The 17,705-nt window shown below is 42.8% G+C and overlaps 1 protein-coding gene across 3 annotated transcripts in view; it reads right to left on the bottom strand.

The window, feature by feature from the left end:
• Positions 1-10,580: 10,580 nt before the first annotated feature.
• adhfe1 (alcohol dehydrogenase iron containing 1) overlaps positions 10,581-17,705 on the bottom strand; it is a 75,136-nt gene continuing 68,011 nt past the window's right edge. For all 3 annotated transcript variants that reach the window (XR_005462086.1, XM_038809502.1, XM_038809503.1), the window contains one exon: positions 10,581-14,506. Coding sequence is in view for 2 of the 3 variants with exons in the window: in XM_038809502.1 (XP_038665430.1) it covers positions 14,423-14,506 (84 nt within the window). In the remaining variant the exon portion in view is untranslated. The remainder of the gene's footprint in view (positions 14,507-17,705) is intronic.

The raw sequence follows: 17,705 nt of genomic DNA, 5'->3' as shown, positions 1-17,705 counted from the left end.
GCTGATTGCATCATAAATGATATTGGAAATAAGAGAACGGTTCATGGGATCTAAACTGCTGTCTCAGTTGAAATCAACTTATTGAGGGACTGAACTTGTGTTTTTCTTCCTAGTCTGAAATGAGCCAGTTTTTTACAAACTAGATAGGGTAGCATGCCACCACATGAGGTACTCGCAGCTTTAGTGAGGTAATAATCTTTATTAGTGTCACAAGTAGGCTTACATTAACACTGCAATGAAGTTACTGTGAAAATCCCCTAGTTGCCACACACCGGCACCTGTTCTGGTGCACTGAGGGAGAATTCAGAATGTCCAAGTCACCTAACAAGCACGTCTTTTGGGACTTGGAGGAAACCGGAGCACCCGGAGGAGGAATCCCACACAAACACTGGGAGAACTTGCAGACTACGCACAGACAGTACCCCAAGCCGGGAATCAAACCTGGGACCCTGGTGCTGTGATGCAACAATGCCAACCACTAAAGTGCCCATCTCTATTGACTTAAAACAGTAACAGATCAGTAAATAGCTTGACATGCAGTACAAACATACATTGCAGTTCTTTGTCCAAAACTGTTAACAAAAGCTTAGGGGTATGACATGGATGGAAACTGGTTTAAAACTTTCTGAAACTGAGTTGTATGCCACTGCACGTCTTGTAAAATCCTATTCCAGAAGCATGGGTGCAGGTTGGTAGCAAGGTATCTTGGAGCAGTTATAAATATAAAGACTCCTTTATACAGTATCTTTCATGACCACCCCAAAGAGTTTCCACTGATCATCCTGAAGAATTTTTCAGCCAATGTACTTGTTCTGGATATACTTGGTATTTGTAAAGGTGCGTCCTCTTATCAACTATGTAACACCTACATACAGCAGGAGACAAAGGGAATCTTCATCTAATGAAGATGAAACAGATTGCAGGGTTGTGCGCCAAATACTTTGTACCTTTAATTTAAATAACCCATTTTAGGCAATTAACCTCTGTCACAAGCGCCAATTGCTTTTGATTTAATTGCTTCTTGGGGTCATGGGAGTCTTTGAAGATACTAAACTTAATGAGACACTGATAACTTTGTTTATTTTAGGGGTAGCACGGTGGAGCAGTGGTTAGCATTGCTACTTCACAGCACTGAGGACCTGGGTTTAATAGCAAGACGCATGGTGTACTCTGTAGCCTGCCTCTCCTCCATGGCATCCAGCAGAGTCTCAAGCCAGGGTGCTGCTCTCCTCACTGCCATCCTGTTGGCTGGGATGGTGTGTGTGGGGAGTGAGTGTATACGCAGCTGCAGCTTGTCAGCCTCCTGCGTGTCAATCGCGAATCCAGCTAATCCCACACTATTTCTCATGGGAATCGATTGTGTTACACGTAGCGTGGGTGCTAGCCCCTCAACGATCGCGGAATCGGTCCAGGTGTGGCACCAGCTTTGCTGGCGTGGAAGTCCACGAATCCTGCCCCAGCGTCAACACTTAGTCTCAGGAATGGAGAATTCTGCCAGCGGTATGAGGCGGAATCTTACCAAAATTTGGCAAAATGTTGGTTCAGGTGCAAGTCCCGCCAGTGCCATTGGGGGAAAATCTCAGAACATTGAGCCTCTTTAACAATTTTTTTTGCCACATGAATCATCCCGCTCTTGTGGTGGCCTCTTGCTGATGCACTTGCCCCGGGGCAACGTAATCTCAGCAATCAGTGGGGAGCTCCACATAAACACATTCTTAGTACTTGCTTCAGATCCATTCAAGGGGATGGCTACCAGGAAGGCAGCACCAAGTTTCTCACAGGGAGTCCGGACCAGACTCCTAGATGGTATGCAGCAGAGGAAGGATGCCCTATATCCAGGGTTGTGCAGATGCCAATCCAGCAAGGTGGCCACCCCGTCTTGGGAGGTAGCGGCAGCCCTAGTCAGTGCCAGCTCACTGCAGAAGAGGACAGGGCAGCAGTGCCACAAAAAGATGAATGAGCTTTTTTGCACGGTCAAGGATGGTCTGCCACCTCCAGTTTCCGGCCAGCATAAGTCTGCCACCTCTCGTCTCACAGAGAACGCCCGCCAGGGGCATTGAAGGCTATGGGACATGGTAAGCAGCTGGCTGCCTCCACCTCTGGGGTGCGTCCTGGGGAAACACCAAGGCGTAGTGGTAGAGCTAGCATGTCGAGGACCACAGAGCACTTGGGGGGGGGGGGGGGGGGGGGGGGGATCACCATCGGGAGTGCGGATTGAACAGCACATTAAATACCTTTTCGCAAAACCATTATGATGCCTCTGTCACTTTATTTTGCAATACAGGCTGACTCCCGGGCCCTTTGCCCATCCCCCCAGCCCCACAATGGCGGACCACCCCTGTGGAGGGTGCCCATCTCCCACCGAGCACTAGAGTGGCGAGCCCAATGCCCCTGGACTCATTGCCTGTGAGCAAAGATGGCTACTCACCTCCTTAGCTCTCTACAGCAGCCCTTCTGCCAGGATCACGTTTTTCAAAAGGAGTACTAATCGGCACCAGCGTGACCCTTGCTGGGGAGGCCGCTGAATGATGGGAGGTCGTTGGATATAGGGTGGCTCTCGTTAATTGTATGGAAATGGGGCTTAAGTGATGATAATTGTTTTCTCACCACGCTACGGCAACATCCCAATTTTGGCTACTGGAGCGGGCCGGTTGCATCGCAAACTGGTGCTTGGCACAGATCTCATTTTTGGCCTCTCCCGCTATTCACCAGCCTCGTTTTGCTTGAGCGAGAGTGTAACAAGGCTTGAGAATCGCGCCTGCAGATTCAAGGTGCATACCAAGTTAATAAAGCCATAAAATTCCACAGGTTTGGGACTAAAATTTACTATACAAGTTCATAAAGATAAAAGTGTTTACAACATCTGTAGAAGTGGATTTCATTTGGAACTTCGCTGATAGGGTTAATATAACAGTTCTGAAAAGCTCTGTGAAAGAGATGTCAACAGGTCAAGGGATGAAATAAAGGGAGTGTGTTCTGACCGGCATCTGTGAAAGCAGAGATGTCAGAAGGTTATGGGATGGAATAAAGGGAGTGTGGCTTTGGTACTATTTAATGTTCTGACCCGCATCTGTGAAAGCAGAGAGGTCAAAAAGTCAAAGAATGGAATGAATGGGAAGCTTACTTTATTGCAGAGATAACGCACTTAAGCTCGTTTGACCAGTTGAAACAAATAAACATTGAAATGTAAAAGGAAGGGCCTTGGAATGAGATAAGCCAGATGGCCATGGGATACAAAAACCTTTGTATTAATATTAATAGTGACTTGTGCTAATGATTATGTCAAAAATAACCTCCCGACCTCGAAGAATAATTCCATATATGTACATGTTCTGGATCCTTGCCAAATCATAGGTGTATCTAGGAATTTAAGGGGACCACCCCTAAGCTGTAAAATGTATAAAAATACAGTCCTTATTCTGGGATGTTGGCACTTCTCGAAGGTGGTTACCCGACTGCTTAGAGATTTGTCCCGGCCGTAAATAAACGAATATTCGTTACTGACGTGTTCGAGTGTTTTACTTCTGGACTGACGATCAGATACGTGAAAGCGCAATTCACACATCTATCTTATATGTTAACATTCAGGGTAAGTATGTGATACATGTGAATTAATAGGCAAACTGTAGTCAGGCATACCATTCTATACAATTGGTTACGTATGTGACCATGGGTTTCCCAACAACCCACCCAGGTGTTTGCCACATTGTGAGCCAATCAACTTCACTGGAACTTCACTGGGTTCAAATCTCCAGATCTGAAAATCTCACCTTGGAATTCTCTTCAAAAGTCACTCCATTGGATATTTTCAATAATGACTCACCTCACAGTGTTTCAATCTCACCTTCTGAGATTCTTTTCCTCTGGATCTCCGAGTACACTCAAACTTAACCTACCAAGCACAATTTCAGATCTTCAGCCACACCAAGCAGAAAACCACTGCTCCAAAGGGTTATCTTTCTTCAAGTAGTCCGCAGCATCGAGTCACCAACCTTCGGCTGGCTTCTTGGATCTACAGGGCTTCTGCCCACTTTGTTTAACATCTGCACCTTGCAGCTACTTCTTTAGTCCAGAGATTATTACTCTGCCCCTTTCTTTTACCTTAACGAGTTATGTCTGTCCCCTGGCTTTAATGCCTTACCTGGGACTTCCTTTTTGGACCTCTCCCTGTCCCCGTCCCTGGTTTGGGACTTTCTCTCTGTCCCTCTCCTGTGTCCTGTTGCCTGGGACATTCTACAATGGCGCTCTATTGCAGGTGATCTGACCTGCCTCTTCATGCTGTTTTCTCTTTTACCTTCTGTGGTGCAAGTCCGCTGTCTGAAGAATGTAAAAATAATCGAACTGCACATCTGTGGCCAGTTCCCAGCCGGTGAATACGCAGGAGACCAAAGGTTCATTGGGAATCAATGTTATGAACTAAATAAGGTAAGAATTCAACTTTCATCAATACTTTGAAATATGCTAACAAAGGTAATAAGGTGTTTAAAAAAGCATGTTTTCAAGTATTTTGCAGTTCAGTTTCTGGTGACACGGTGGCACAGTGGTTAGCACTGCTGCCTCAAAATGCCAGGGACCTGGGTTCGATTTCGACCTTGCGTGGTTGTGTGGAGTTTGCACGTTCTCCCAGTGTCTGCGTGGGTTTCCTCTGGGTGCTCTGATTTCCTCCCGCGGTCCAAAGCTGTGCAGGTTAGGTGAATTGGCCTTGATCAATGCATGGGTTGACAGGAATAGGGTGGGGGAGAGGGCTTAGGTAGAATGCTCTCTTGGAGGGTTGGTGCAGACTCAATGGTTCTACACTGTAAGGATTCTATGGAGTCAATGGGTTTGCTGCATGCAAAATCACACTTGTATAAAAATAAATATATTCTCATGCCACCACACATCACCTCCCTATTGTGAGACAGAATTTAATCTCACCCAGAGGTGGACCGTATAAGGAGGCTGAAGAGTGCAAGGTGGAGACCCCTTCATATTCCTGACTCCCTCAATAAGGCTTCCCCCTGAGGCTAATTGATGGTGTGTAGTGGGCACCTAAAGGTATTCATCTTGGAGTATTGCGTGCAATTTTGGACTCTCTACCAAAGAAAGGATATACTTACATAAAACATAGAATATACAGTGCAGAAGGAGGCCATTTAGCCCATCGAGTCTGCACCGACCCACTTAAGCCCTCACTTCCTATCCCCGTAACCCCTCCTAACCTTTTTGGCCACTAAGGGCAATTTATCATGGCCAATCCACCTAACCTGCACATCTTTCAGGACTTGTGGGAGGAAACCGGAGCACCCGCCGGAAACCCACGCAGACACGGGGAGAACGTGCAGACTCCGCACAGACAGTGATCCAAGCAGAGAATCGAACCTGGGATTTACTTGCGGAGGTTCACTAGGCTAATTCTGGGGTTGGCGTGACTGTCCTATGAAGAGAGATTCGTTCGACTGGTCCTGTATTCGCTAAACTTGAGAAGGATGAGAGGAGATCTGACTGAAAGGTATAAAATTTTAACAAGGCTGGACAGACTAGATGCAGGGAAATGTTTTCCCTGGTTGAGGAATCTAGAACCAGGGGACACAGTCTCATGATATGGGGTAGACCATTTAGGACAGTGATAAGGAAAGACTTCTTCACTCAAAGGATAGTTAACCTGTGGAATTCTCTACCACAGAAGGCTGTGGAGCCCAAGTCACTGAATGCATTCAAGAAAGAGATAATTAAAAAAAAAGATTTTATTGGCAGCAAGGGGCATGGGGAGAAAGCGGGAATATGGCATTGAAATAAACGGTGGTTAGCACTGTTGCTTCACAGCACCAATGACCCAGGTTCAATTCCTGGCTTGGGTCGCTGTCTGTGTGGAGTCTGTACGTTCTCCCCGTGTCTGTGTGGATTTCTTCCGGGTGCTCCGGTTTCCTCCCGCAAGTCCCGAAAGACATGATTGTTAGATGATTTGGAAATTCTGAATTCTCCCTCAGTGAACCCGAACAAGTGCCGGAGTGTGGCGACTAGGGGCTTTTCGCAGTAAATTCATTGCAGTGTTAATGTAAGCCTACTTGTGACACTAATAAAGATTATTATTATTAGTAGTAGATCAGCCATGATCATTTTGAATGGCAGAGCAAGCTTAAAGGGCTGAATGTCCTTGGACACATTGGACTGAGAGAGAGAGAAAAAAGGAGGATGGGGAATAATAGTCAGACAAAAGGCTGGGACAAATGGGACAGAGGCAAATTTGCTGCAGATTCACTTGCATTTATTACCTAAGGTCATAGTTTCTATGTTTCATGGGCATTGCCCAACCTGGCAGCAAAGGAGGGACCTGTGGGAAAACAGCCCTCTGCCCTTCACAATGACCCCCCCCCCCCTCAAAGCGACAGCAAAATTAAATCAGTGGGGAAATGACAATTTGGGACATTAGTTGAATTTTAGCCAGTGGTAGAACTGTGCTGTGGATAGCTCATGAATTTGACAGAGCCTTCACTATACTCTCAATCATGGTAACTATAAGATCACATTGAGTGTGTGTGTTGTAATGCCCATACAGTTTATTCAACTTATGCAAGAAATTTGTTATGTTGAATTGTCATTCTGCACGAATAGTCAAACGCACACTTGAAGCACAATGCTGGAGATGAATAGCTCCCTTGTGTGGAATAAAATTGAAATAAGAGCTTCTGTAACTGGGCAGAAATGTGTTCCACTTGAAATGTCATCCTGACAAATGTAATCCTCAAACACATCACAGTTTAATGTGTCTGACAGACTAGATGTAGGAAAGGGATATCCAAATTGGCTGTCAATTTGGAGATTTGTTTAGGATCTTCAGTGCTGGTTTGGTAGCCACCTTGATATTTTTGCCAGTTTTTACTCAGAAAATGTAGAATTTTCCTTATGCTTATTCATGAAAGGAACTCAGTGTATGATGAGTTTGGAGTTACTTATTAAATTCTTTTAAAATATAATTAAGAATCAAGTTACTAAGTTGGTTAAGTATTTATGGGCCCCATGTACTCCTGCTCAGTATATTCTTTTTATTAGGAACTCATGAAGGACTATGGATCTGGGTCACTGTCCGTGTGGAGTTTGCACATTCTCCCTGTGTCTGCGTGGGTTTCGCCCCCACAACCCAAAAATGTGCAGAGTAGGTGGATTGGCCACGCTAAATTGCCCCTTAATTGGAAAAAATAATTGGGTAATCTAAAATTATAAAAAAATAAAAAAAAAATAAAAAATTGAAGGACTATGGATATTTAAAAATAAACTGGGGAATACGGACTTGTTGCACTGGAGGAAATGCCTGTAGCGATTAGTGTATTGTTTAGTTCTCAGTTTGGCGGACTGTTCCCTATTAAAGGTGAGATCTAGTAGGCTTGGAGTATAAGCTTGGTCAAATCTTTCTCACCCATTAACTTTTAGGGTATTAAGTAAATGGACCCCAACCTGAGAGCCAGGATCTGCATAGGGGAATATCTCAGTGGAGAAAAGGGAAGTAAATGGGAAAGTCTGATTCTCGCATTGGACTGAGACAGAGAGAGAGAGGGAGCGAGAAAGAGGATGGGGAGTAAAAGCCAGACAAAAGGCTGGGACAAATGGGACATGGGAAAATTTGCTGCAGATTTATTACCTAAGGCCATAGCTGACGGGTGAGGGAGTATTGTGAAATAGGTACTTGAAATCAAGTATGTTTAAGAAAGGAAGACCTGCATTTGCATAGCACCTTTTAACAGTTAATTAAGTAGTCTTTGAAGTGTAGTCACTGTTGTAATGTGTGAGGATTGGTGAGAGCATGTGTCAGTCAGACAGGAATTGGTGTTGGAACAACTGAAAAATGGGATGATAAAATTTATTTATTTGTCTTAAGTATTGAAATTTTAATGTGTCTACTCGGTTATAACATTTATTATTTAGGAACATGTAGTAAGGAAATGAGGAGCTCTTATGGATTAACATGCCACAGAACTGTTCAATGATCCAATGTAGTTGGTGATTGTTGTGACTGAATCAATCAGTCAGAAAATCAGAAAAGACACATTAAAGATGATTCTGGGATTGGGCTATATCTCTCGATCTGCTCTTGCTCTGTACACTGATTGGTTGAATGAGCTCTGCAATATCAGATACACACAGACATAACAATTTCAATAATAATGCTATAGTGAACCAATGGAGATAGAAACCTAAATCCATTTTCAAGTCATCAGTGTGTTTTCTGCGATACAGTGATACAATTACATCTTCACCGCTATCCTCCAGCGATTACTCCTTGAACATTACACTTTTCAGGAATCAGATTACAAATATGTTTTACAGACATTCGTGTTTTTATTGACCAGCAGTTGAGCACTATATACAATCTTGATCCATGAATTCATATCAAACTGAATTTATTTCTGGTATTTTCAATTTTAAAATCACAATGGAATGAAAAACAGCAGGAATTATGGCATTTGATATTTTACACAATGGAAACTTTATGAAAGTAAAATTATGCAATATTGTTTGGCAGTGTAATCATGTTAGGACATTTCCTTACAGATGATAAGACCAAGATACAGTAATTTATTCCAGACATGAGATCACTTTTGGAACAAAAGCTTCTGTTTATTACAGAAATGCGCTGAAGCCCTCTCTAATGCAATGATAATGAATCTGCAGTCAAACATGTCTCAACGCCACGCATCGTGATAACTAAAGTCTTACCCCAAAATTTCCATCTGTGAGCTTCTTTTACAGCTTGTCGGTTACTGTTAAAAGACTTCACCTGTTTTCTTTACTACAGAAACACCAAGACAAGGCAATACAATACAGGTTTCAATCATTCATTAGTCCACAATGTCAGAGATCTTGTCCCGTAGAATGGTTTTCAGTTTTCTCAAGCTCTCCACTAAAAATCTTTAAAAACATCTATTTTCCTTGTCACACACATCTGTATACTTTCCTTTAATTGCACTTTTTCACATTAACAACTGGTGGAAATCCATTGAATAGAAAGTACGAGTGCTCAGGGTCACAGTCATTCCATTCTTGCTCTTGGGGATTTCTGAGTAACTTTTGCACTCACTGAAGTGCACAATTTCTATTTTGTGCACAAAGTTCATACTGAATGGGCCAAGCCCAAGAACTGTCCAGCTAGATGCACAGTAAAGATTCCACTACTCTGCTTCAAAATCAGCACCATAAACCTTCAGGTTTACCAGTGAGGTATTTTTCCATTTCCCACAGCAGCTATTCTGTGACCTCCATGAGATTTCTAATTTAGTGCAAATTAGTTTTGCGCACATTTTAAATGCAGCACGGTAGCATTGTGGATAGCCCAATCGCTTCACAGCTCCAGGGTCCCAGGTTCAATTCCGGCTTGGGTCACTGTCTGTGCGGAGTCTGCACATCCTCCCTGTGTGTGCGTGGGTTTCCTCTGGGTGCTCCGGTTTCCTCCCACAGTCCAAAGATGTGCGGGTTAGGTGGATTGGCCATGATAAATTGCCCTTAGTGTCCAAAATTGCCCTTAGTGTTGGGTGGGGTTACTGAGTTATGGGGATAGGGTGGAGGAGTTGACCTTGGGTAGGGTGCTCTTTCCAAGAGCCGGTGCAGACTCGATGGGCCGAATGGCCTCCTTCTGCACTGTATAATCTTTGTAATTATCTATCTATCTATGTAATCAGTTTGGATCACACAGTTGAAAGGCCAGTATCTTACTACATTGCTAAACCAACTCTTTCTGGCCTGGTAAATTAACACTGGCATCTGGAAATTAAATGGATTGCACCGAATTTGAGATTTAAATTTTGTCATTGAAAAACTGAGATAACGGAGTCAAAGCACATTGCACGGGGACAACAAGTTTGAATAAAATGTAAAACAAGAATGAAGTACAGTGTGTGATGTCAAGTTTTAGTTATTAATTAAAAATATTGCAGGGGGTAAGAATGAGTGAGGGAGGTAATGAGTTCGACTGCTTTTGAAATTGTGCACAGTGAGTTCCAGTAAAAGACTATACAGAGTTTTGATTTCAAAACAGTGCAGATGTTGTGAAGAGTAACTGCATGTGGGACAAAGAACAAGAGAGGGTGGTGGTATTGACAAACTAGAGAAGTAAGAAAGGATATGGTAGAGGGCTGAAAGAGCCTTTGATAAAATATGACCATGGGAGGCTGATGACAAAGGCTACAGCACGTCGAGTCAGAGGACAACCAGCTGATTAGAACGGCCCTTCTGCCGTTCGCCCCGAGGAAGTACATAAGTAGCCCTATGGTGGAATCATCCATAAAAATCTGGAACCAACTGAGGAGGCATTTTAAACTAGGGCACATGTCGGTGATGACTCCACTGTGTGGGAATCATAAGTTTGCGCCGGGGGATGGATGGAATATACAGGAGATGGCGGGAGAAAGGGCAGTGCGGGTTAGGGACATGTTTGTGGAGGGCAAGTTTGCTGGGCTAGAGGAACTGTGGGAGAAATTTGAGTTACCACGTGGAAGTGAGTTCAGACACTGCCTTCATTCCCTCAGGTACCGGAATATACGCTTTTGGAGAAAATGACGCTCCTGGATGAAAGGCGGGGGGGGGGGGGGGGGGGGGGGGGGGGGTTGGTAGGATTGGGGACAACCTGGGTGGTTAGGAGGAAAGAGCATGACCTTAGTGAAAAGGATCAAGTGGGAGGAGGAGTTGGGGAGGGAGATTGGATGGGGACTATGGTGCGAAGTAATGCATCAAGTGAACTCATCCTCCTTCATTTTAAGGTGGTGCACAGAGTCCACATGACTCAGACCTGGATGAGTGGGTTTTCCCAGAGGTAGTGGATGATGCAAGAGGTGTGGGAGGGGGCTGGCAAACCATGCCCATATATTCTGCGGTGTGTGGAGTTGTAGAACTTTTGGAAGTGGTGTTTAAGAAACTATCGAGGATTGTAGGGTTTGAGATGAAGCCGGACCCAATGGCGGCGATCTTTGGGGTGTCAGAGTTGCCGGGGATGCTGTAGGGGAAGGGGGCCGATGCTCTAATCGCCCGGCAACAGATACTTTTGAATTGGAGGTTGGTTACCGGGGGTCATGGCACAGTTGAGAGACTTGTACGAGTTTCTCAGGTGGCAGAAAGTGAAATTTGCCCTGGGGGGGATGGGGGGCACAGAAGACGGCTTTGAGGTACGGTTGTGGCCATTTATGACTATATTTGAGCAGCTGTTTGTTGCGGGGGAAGGGTGGGAAATACATGGGGGAAACGTACAAACTGTATACTCTGTTGGATGTTAAGGTTGTGTTATTACGTTGAATATGTTTGGAATAAAATAACTTTACCAAAAAAAAGCTGCATAGATCCAGCGGAAGATTAGCTAAAAATTAGAAAGTAGAGAGCAGGAATAAAGGAAAGGTTTATTCAAATTGGAGTAAGATAGAAAGTGGTATTTCACAAAGATCAGTAATCCACCATGGTTATTCATAATTTATATTAATGATTTGGACTTGGGAATAAGTAACTCAATACCAAAGTGATGGCATACAATTAACACTAAGGAGGAATGCAACATCGTTCAAGACATTAGGAAACTTGCAGGCTGGGCAATTAAGCAACAAATGAACTTTAATATAGATGAATGTGAGGTGATGCACTTTGTAGGAAAATAAAAAAACTCGCAGGAAATAAAAATCCGGATGAGGTAGAAGAGCAAAGGGAGCTAGTGAACAAGTCCAAAGATGTGCTGGTTAGGTGGATTGGCCATGCTAAATTGCCCGTAGTGTCCTAAAAAGTAAGGTTAAGGGGGGGGTGGGGGTTATTGGGTTACGGGTATAGGGTGGATACGTGGGTTTGAGTAGGGTGATCATTGCTCGGCACAACATCGAGGGCCGAAGGGCCTGTTCTGTGCTGACTGTTCTATGTTCTAAATCATAAAGCATTATCACGGCTCAACAAAACAATTAAGAATGCTAACAGTGCATTAGGATTTATTTCTAAGGGTACAGAATTTAAAAAATAGTGAATATTAATTAAGTTTATTTAAGAGCATAGTCAGGGTGCACGTTAAATACTATGCACAGCTCCGGTCTCCACACCATAAACAGCACATAGACACAGCAGGAAAAAGCAAAACAGATTTACAAGGATTTAAAAGGATTTACAACTGAGAGATTACAGCTATTCAGAATGATTGAACAGGAATTTTCTCTTTAGAAAAGTCCATTTTGAGGTGATATTTAAAATTACATTTGTAATTATGAATTGGTTGGGCAGGGTAGGTGTTGCCAGCATGTTTCCAATTGTGTGCAAATCCAAACTTGGGAGCATAATGAGAGGATTGTTGCTATGAATCCAATGGTGAAATAAGGAGAAATTTATTTACCAAGAGAGTGGTTAGAATGTGGAATTCATTACCACAGGAAATGGTTTAGATACTTTGAAAAGGAAACTCAATGAGTACATGAGATAAAAAAGAACAGAAAGACAAACTAAAAGACAGGTTGATGGAATGGGAGGAGACTCGAATGTAGTATAAAAACCACCTATATCATGTGTTGGAGAAGTGTTATAAACCCTCCCAGACATGAAAATAGCACTCATGTCCTGTTTAGACTTGGGTTTATCATTTAAATGGTTATTATTCATTGCAATCTGCTAATAAACGATCATAGTTCAAATACTCAAATCATTAGAAGGAGAAAATGCAAAAAAGGTTGAGAATAATGATAGCAAATTGAGAGAGTTGAACTTTCAGGACAGCCTGAATGGGTTGGATCATTTACTTTAGAAATTATAGGTGATCTATTAAAGGTGTTACAAATTATGATGATGTATTATAGGGTAGACATAGAGGGCTGGATTCTCCGGTCCCCTAGCCACTTGTTTCTTGGCAGCACACCATTCTCACCGCCATTCTGGCAGTGGAATTCTCTGCTCCTAATACTTGTCAATGGGATTTCCCATTGAAGCCACCCCATGCCACAGGGAAACGCATGGGACGGGGATGCGCTGCCGGCGGGAACAGGGAATCCCAATGGCGGAGAATTCCGGCCAGAGGATATGCTCCCACTTCTGGGTAGATCTAAAGCGAGGGGCCATAAATATAAAATGGTCTTGAATAAATCCAATAAGGAATTCAAGAGAAACCTTTTTACTCAACAACCAGTAAAACTCACTATCATGTGGAGTAGTTGAAACAAAAAGCAAAGTTGCATTTAAGAAAAAGTTAGATTGGTATATGAGATAGAAAGGAATAGAAGGATATCAAGGATATCAATTGAGGAATAGATTGCAAAAATAGGGAGGTCATGTTGGAGTCGTATAGAACTTTGGTGAGATCACAGCTGGAGGACTGTGCACAATTCTAATCACCACATTATTGCACTGGAGAGGGTGCAGAGAAGATTCACCAGGATGTTGCCAGGGATGGAACATTTAAGTTATGAAGAGAGGTTGGATAGGCTTAAGTTGTTTTCATTGGAGCAGAGAAGACTGAGGGGCGACCTGATCGAAGTGTACAAGATTATGAGGGGCATGGACAGGGTGGATAGGGAGCAGCTGTTCCCTTTAGTTGAAGGGTCAGTCACAAGGGATCACAAGTTCAACGTAAGTGGCAGGAAGTTTAGGACGGATTTGAGGAAAAACGCTTTTATCCAGAGGGTGGTGATGGTCTGGAATGCACTGCCTAGGAGGGTGGTTGAAGCGGGTTGCCTCACATCCTTTAAAAAGTACCTGGATGAGCACTTGGCACGTCATAACATTCAAGGCTATTGGCCAAGTGCAATCCCTCATACTTAATATAGTTTTGTACTTTTCAAATATTTATTCAATTCCCCATTGAAAGTTATTCCTGAATCTGCTTCAATCACTCTCTCAGAAAATGCACTCCATATCATAATTCTGTGGAAAAAAATTCTCATCTCCTCTCTGGTCTTTTGCTAATTATCTTAAATTAGTGATCTCTGGTTACCGATCTACATCATAGTGTCATTAATTACTCTATTAAAACCCGTCACAATTTTGAGCACCTTTATTAAATCTTCCTTTAACCTTCTCTGCGTAACTGGAATCCCGCATTCTTTGCACCCTCACAAAGGTTTTGACATCCTAAGTAAAATCTGATGCTCAGCATAGACAAAATATGATTTGAAATTTTTAATCTTCAGCAGGGCAGGAATTCTGGCCGCCATAGTTATATACCATAGCTGATTTTTCTTTCTATTGGTCTAGCTATAGTATTAAGTAATCAATACATGAAAGTGAATTGGTAAGACAATTAGTGGCTGTCAGAAAATAGTGTTCCACAATTTTAATGTAATTACTGGTTACCGTTTACAACTTGAAAGCATTTATAGTAATATATTTAAAACGTACTTTGAGAAGTCGGTTACCAAGTACCTGTTTGCCTACGTTTCTTTGAATTCAGTGAGGTTCCCTCATACTTAATATAGTTTTGAGCTCTTTATCTGGTGCAACAACATTAATATAGCTTCATCGAGGACTCAAACAAAGCTGCCAGGTCTTCCTCAGTCTGAGGCCGTGGTGCCAGTTTTGTTACTCTCTCCTGAAACAAAACAAAAGTTTATTGTTTCTGAATCATTAACATCAATTCTTTTTTTGGTACACATGCTCTACAAACCTCTGGAAATAGGTCAATGGGCCATGTTGCTGAGAGAAAATAAATCCCATGAGGAACAAACTCTCCTTTAAGTTTCGTGATGTCAGGAACACAGTGATATCGTCCTGTCCTCTGAAAGATAAACCTAAAGATGCAAGATGGTGTGCTTAGTCTAAATTAATTCAAGCAAGTCTCCAGGAGACTGATTGGCAAGCAGAGGTCTGAAAGGTCCACAATGCTAGCAGACTGAGTGTGGTTATCTCAGATTTTATTGTTAGGGTTAGTTATTATGTTGACTTCAGCTTAACTTTTTTCCTTTACTCCCAGGGAGCTTATTCAATATCTGTTTATTGTACTGGCACACCTCAGGACATGCTGTGTGCATAGATAGACAACTAACTCCTTAGAATTTTATCTTGGCAGTCCATTTGGACATCAGTCTGACCACGATACACAAAACAGAGTATAGTGGGTCAAGGGGTATGGAAGTGGATCGTGGGCATGAGGGCCATGGGGATGGGTGGGGGGCATAGATTGACATGAGGGCCATAGGGAGATGGGTGGGAAGAATGGTCTGACATGGAGGCATGAGCAGCCATGGGATGGTGAGGGGTGCACAATCCGACACAGGGGGAATGAGGGGCCATGGGAGTTGGGTTTGGGATGCAGCATGGCATAGGGGCCATGAAGGGCTATGGTGGGTGTGCGGGCACAGCCTGCCATGGGGGCCATAAGGAGGACCCTTTGAACTTACCTTTCAGAGGGTTCCATCATGCAGATTATGGTTCAAGACACCTCTGAGGGGCCATGAACCATGACTCTTTATAAAGATGGCATGATTCCATGAAAATTGTGGCATAGGACATTCCTACCTCCACAATCGAGTCAGCCATGTCGTGAGTGCCTGGTGTCACCATTTGGTCTGAACCAGCTTGCACTCTTAAAAAACACTCCTGAAAATTGCAAAGACTGGGAACGGGCTCAGGAATCCCAGTATTGGAACCCACACAATTTTTATAGGGATTCTGAGTAATCCTGACTTGGTGAAAATCTAGGCTATTATCTATGTTGTAACTGGCCAGGATTAATAGGCTTTCATGCTGGTCTTAGGATGACTGTGTGCTCTTTGGTGTTCCTCTTCAACCCTGTTAAGTTCCATCCTTTCAGGTTTGGAATACCTGCCTGTTGGATCAGAGACCACAAGACTAGTGGACTCCTTGGAATGACTCTAGCGAATTAAATGCAAAGAAATACAGGTTTATCAGCATACGAGATCTGGTTCACAAAAGCTCAGAATGCAGACAAAAAAGTTTGGGGATCTAGATAGTAAAACTTGCCCATTGCCAATTGAGATTAGTGACTCTGCTATGTATTTCAGCTAAGGATCTTGCTAGTATTTGCTATATTACATTGTGTAATATCTTATTTCTCATTTGCTTTCTGCCAAGATGGTCATACACTCGATGTTCATTCACACTCGAAGTTTTCAAATAAAGCAAATACTGTTTATTGGGTAATGAGAACAATTTAACTATGAGTTGTTCTCTCTTCAACAACTAAACTATTGATTAAATTAATAAGACTATATATATATTAACTATGATTAACAGCACTACACACTAAGCTATCTCTCTTTACCTCTGGTCACTAGCCACTCCAAACACAAAGAGGCGGGAACTCTCCTTGACTTTATCTTTTATACCCATCTCTAGTGCTGCCATCTAGTAGGTATCTAGCTGTTACTTCTGGATATTAACCCTTTACATACACACAGATATGCAGATCACTACAGTATTCACGGGTTTTATTAATAATGATCTCCCTTTCGAGTCTCAAATCATCCCCCACCATATTAGTTTAAATCCTTCCTCATTGCTCAACTTACCCTTCCCACATGAACATTACTTCAGTTCAGATGAAGGCTGATTTTATCAGGACTTGAATGTCACAATACTGCAATAATGTAAACATTTCCCTCTTGGACCCGTCCTGCAGCCACACAATAACTGTCACAATGTTCCTTTCCTTCACTTATCCACAGCATTGGGAGAAATCCGGGAATTACTCCCAATATGTTCCTGTTCCTCAAACTAATACTTAACCCTTCAAACCTCCTGCACACAGCCTCATTATTCTGTCTATATCACTGATTCCAAAAGAGACCAGCAAAGTTGGGTACTTTCAACTTATTTCCTCTATGCCCTTCACTATGGCACTGTGTTGGGAAAACAAAGGTAGTTTTCAGGGATTTATATTTGTATTGGTAAATATTAGAAATCAGGTATAGATTTCAGTGTGTTCAATTTAATGTTTCTGTGCCTGAAAGGGTAAAACCTATAGTTAGATTCATGCTGGACAAAGGTGTTTACCTGTGTAGGGGTTGGTTCAGTTCCAACTATGCTTCTATGGCGGTTAGAAAGGACTATGGCGTGAAGAGTAAATACACCAGCAGTGGTTGCTTAGCAACTTGGGGGCCTTGTATGTTAGAAAAGCTTTTCATGTTTTAGTTCAGCTGAATTTGTGGGCCATTGAAAAAAGACACCAGGGAATGCACATCTCTCAACTCTGTCAGGAGAAAAATATTGAAAGCCTGCAAAGAGGCAGGCTTCCCAAAAAAACAGTTACTGCCCAGATAACCAGAGAACTGAGACAGAAAGGATGTCTCAACGCGACCGAAGTTAAGAGAACAGAGACCAAGGTATTGTTCCAAAGAATTCAAGGAAGGGTAAACAAATTATTTTGAATTAAAGAGACAATTGCAGTAACCAGATTTAAAGCAGACTTCAGAGGTAAATCAAAAGTTTGATGCCATATAGGAGTATTGTACCATAATCCAATGTTTCATGTTTAATAACTGTTTTTTTTTCCTTGTTGTTAAAACTAATTAGTGGTTCTGTGACTCTGTTCCTCCACATTTTATAAAAATAAGTAGTTACGTTCTTTTGTGCCAGACTTCCATCCTGGCATCTTCCCCGTCGGGATTGTAGTATTTGGAGAAGGTGCGTGTCGCGGTGGGAGGGGGGGGGGGGGGGGGGGGGTACACGACAACATACCATTTGGGAGTTGTGGTTATGAATGCAAAAAAGCCTGTTTATTTCCGTGACTACAGTCTCTTCTAGCATTACCATTCTCTTACCTTGTGGCC

This window comes from Scyliorhinus canicula, chromosome 10 (assembly GCF_902713615.1).
Source record: "Scyliorhinus canicula chromosome 10, sScyCan1.1, whole genome shotgun sequence".
Lineage (NCBI taxonomy): Eukaryota > Metazoa > Chordata > Chondrichthyes > Carcharhiniformes > Scyliorhinidae > Scyliorhinus > Scyliorhinus canicula.
This window is presented reverse-complemented; position numbering and strand designations above follow the sequence as displayed.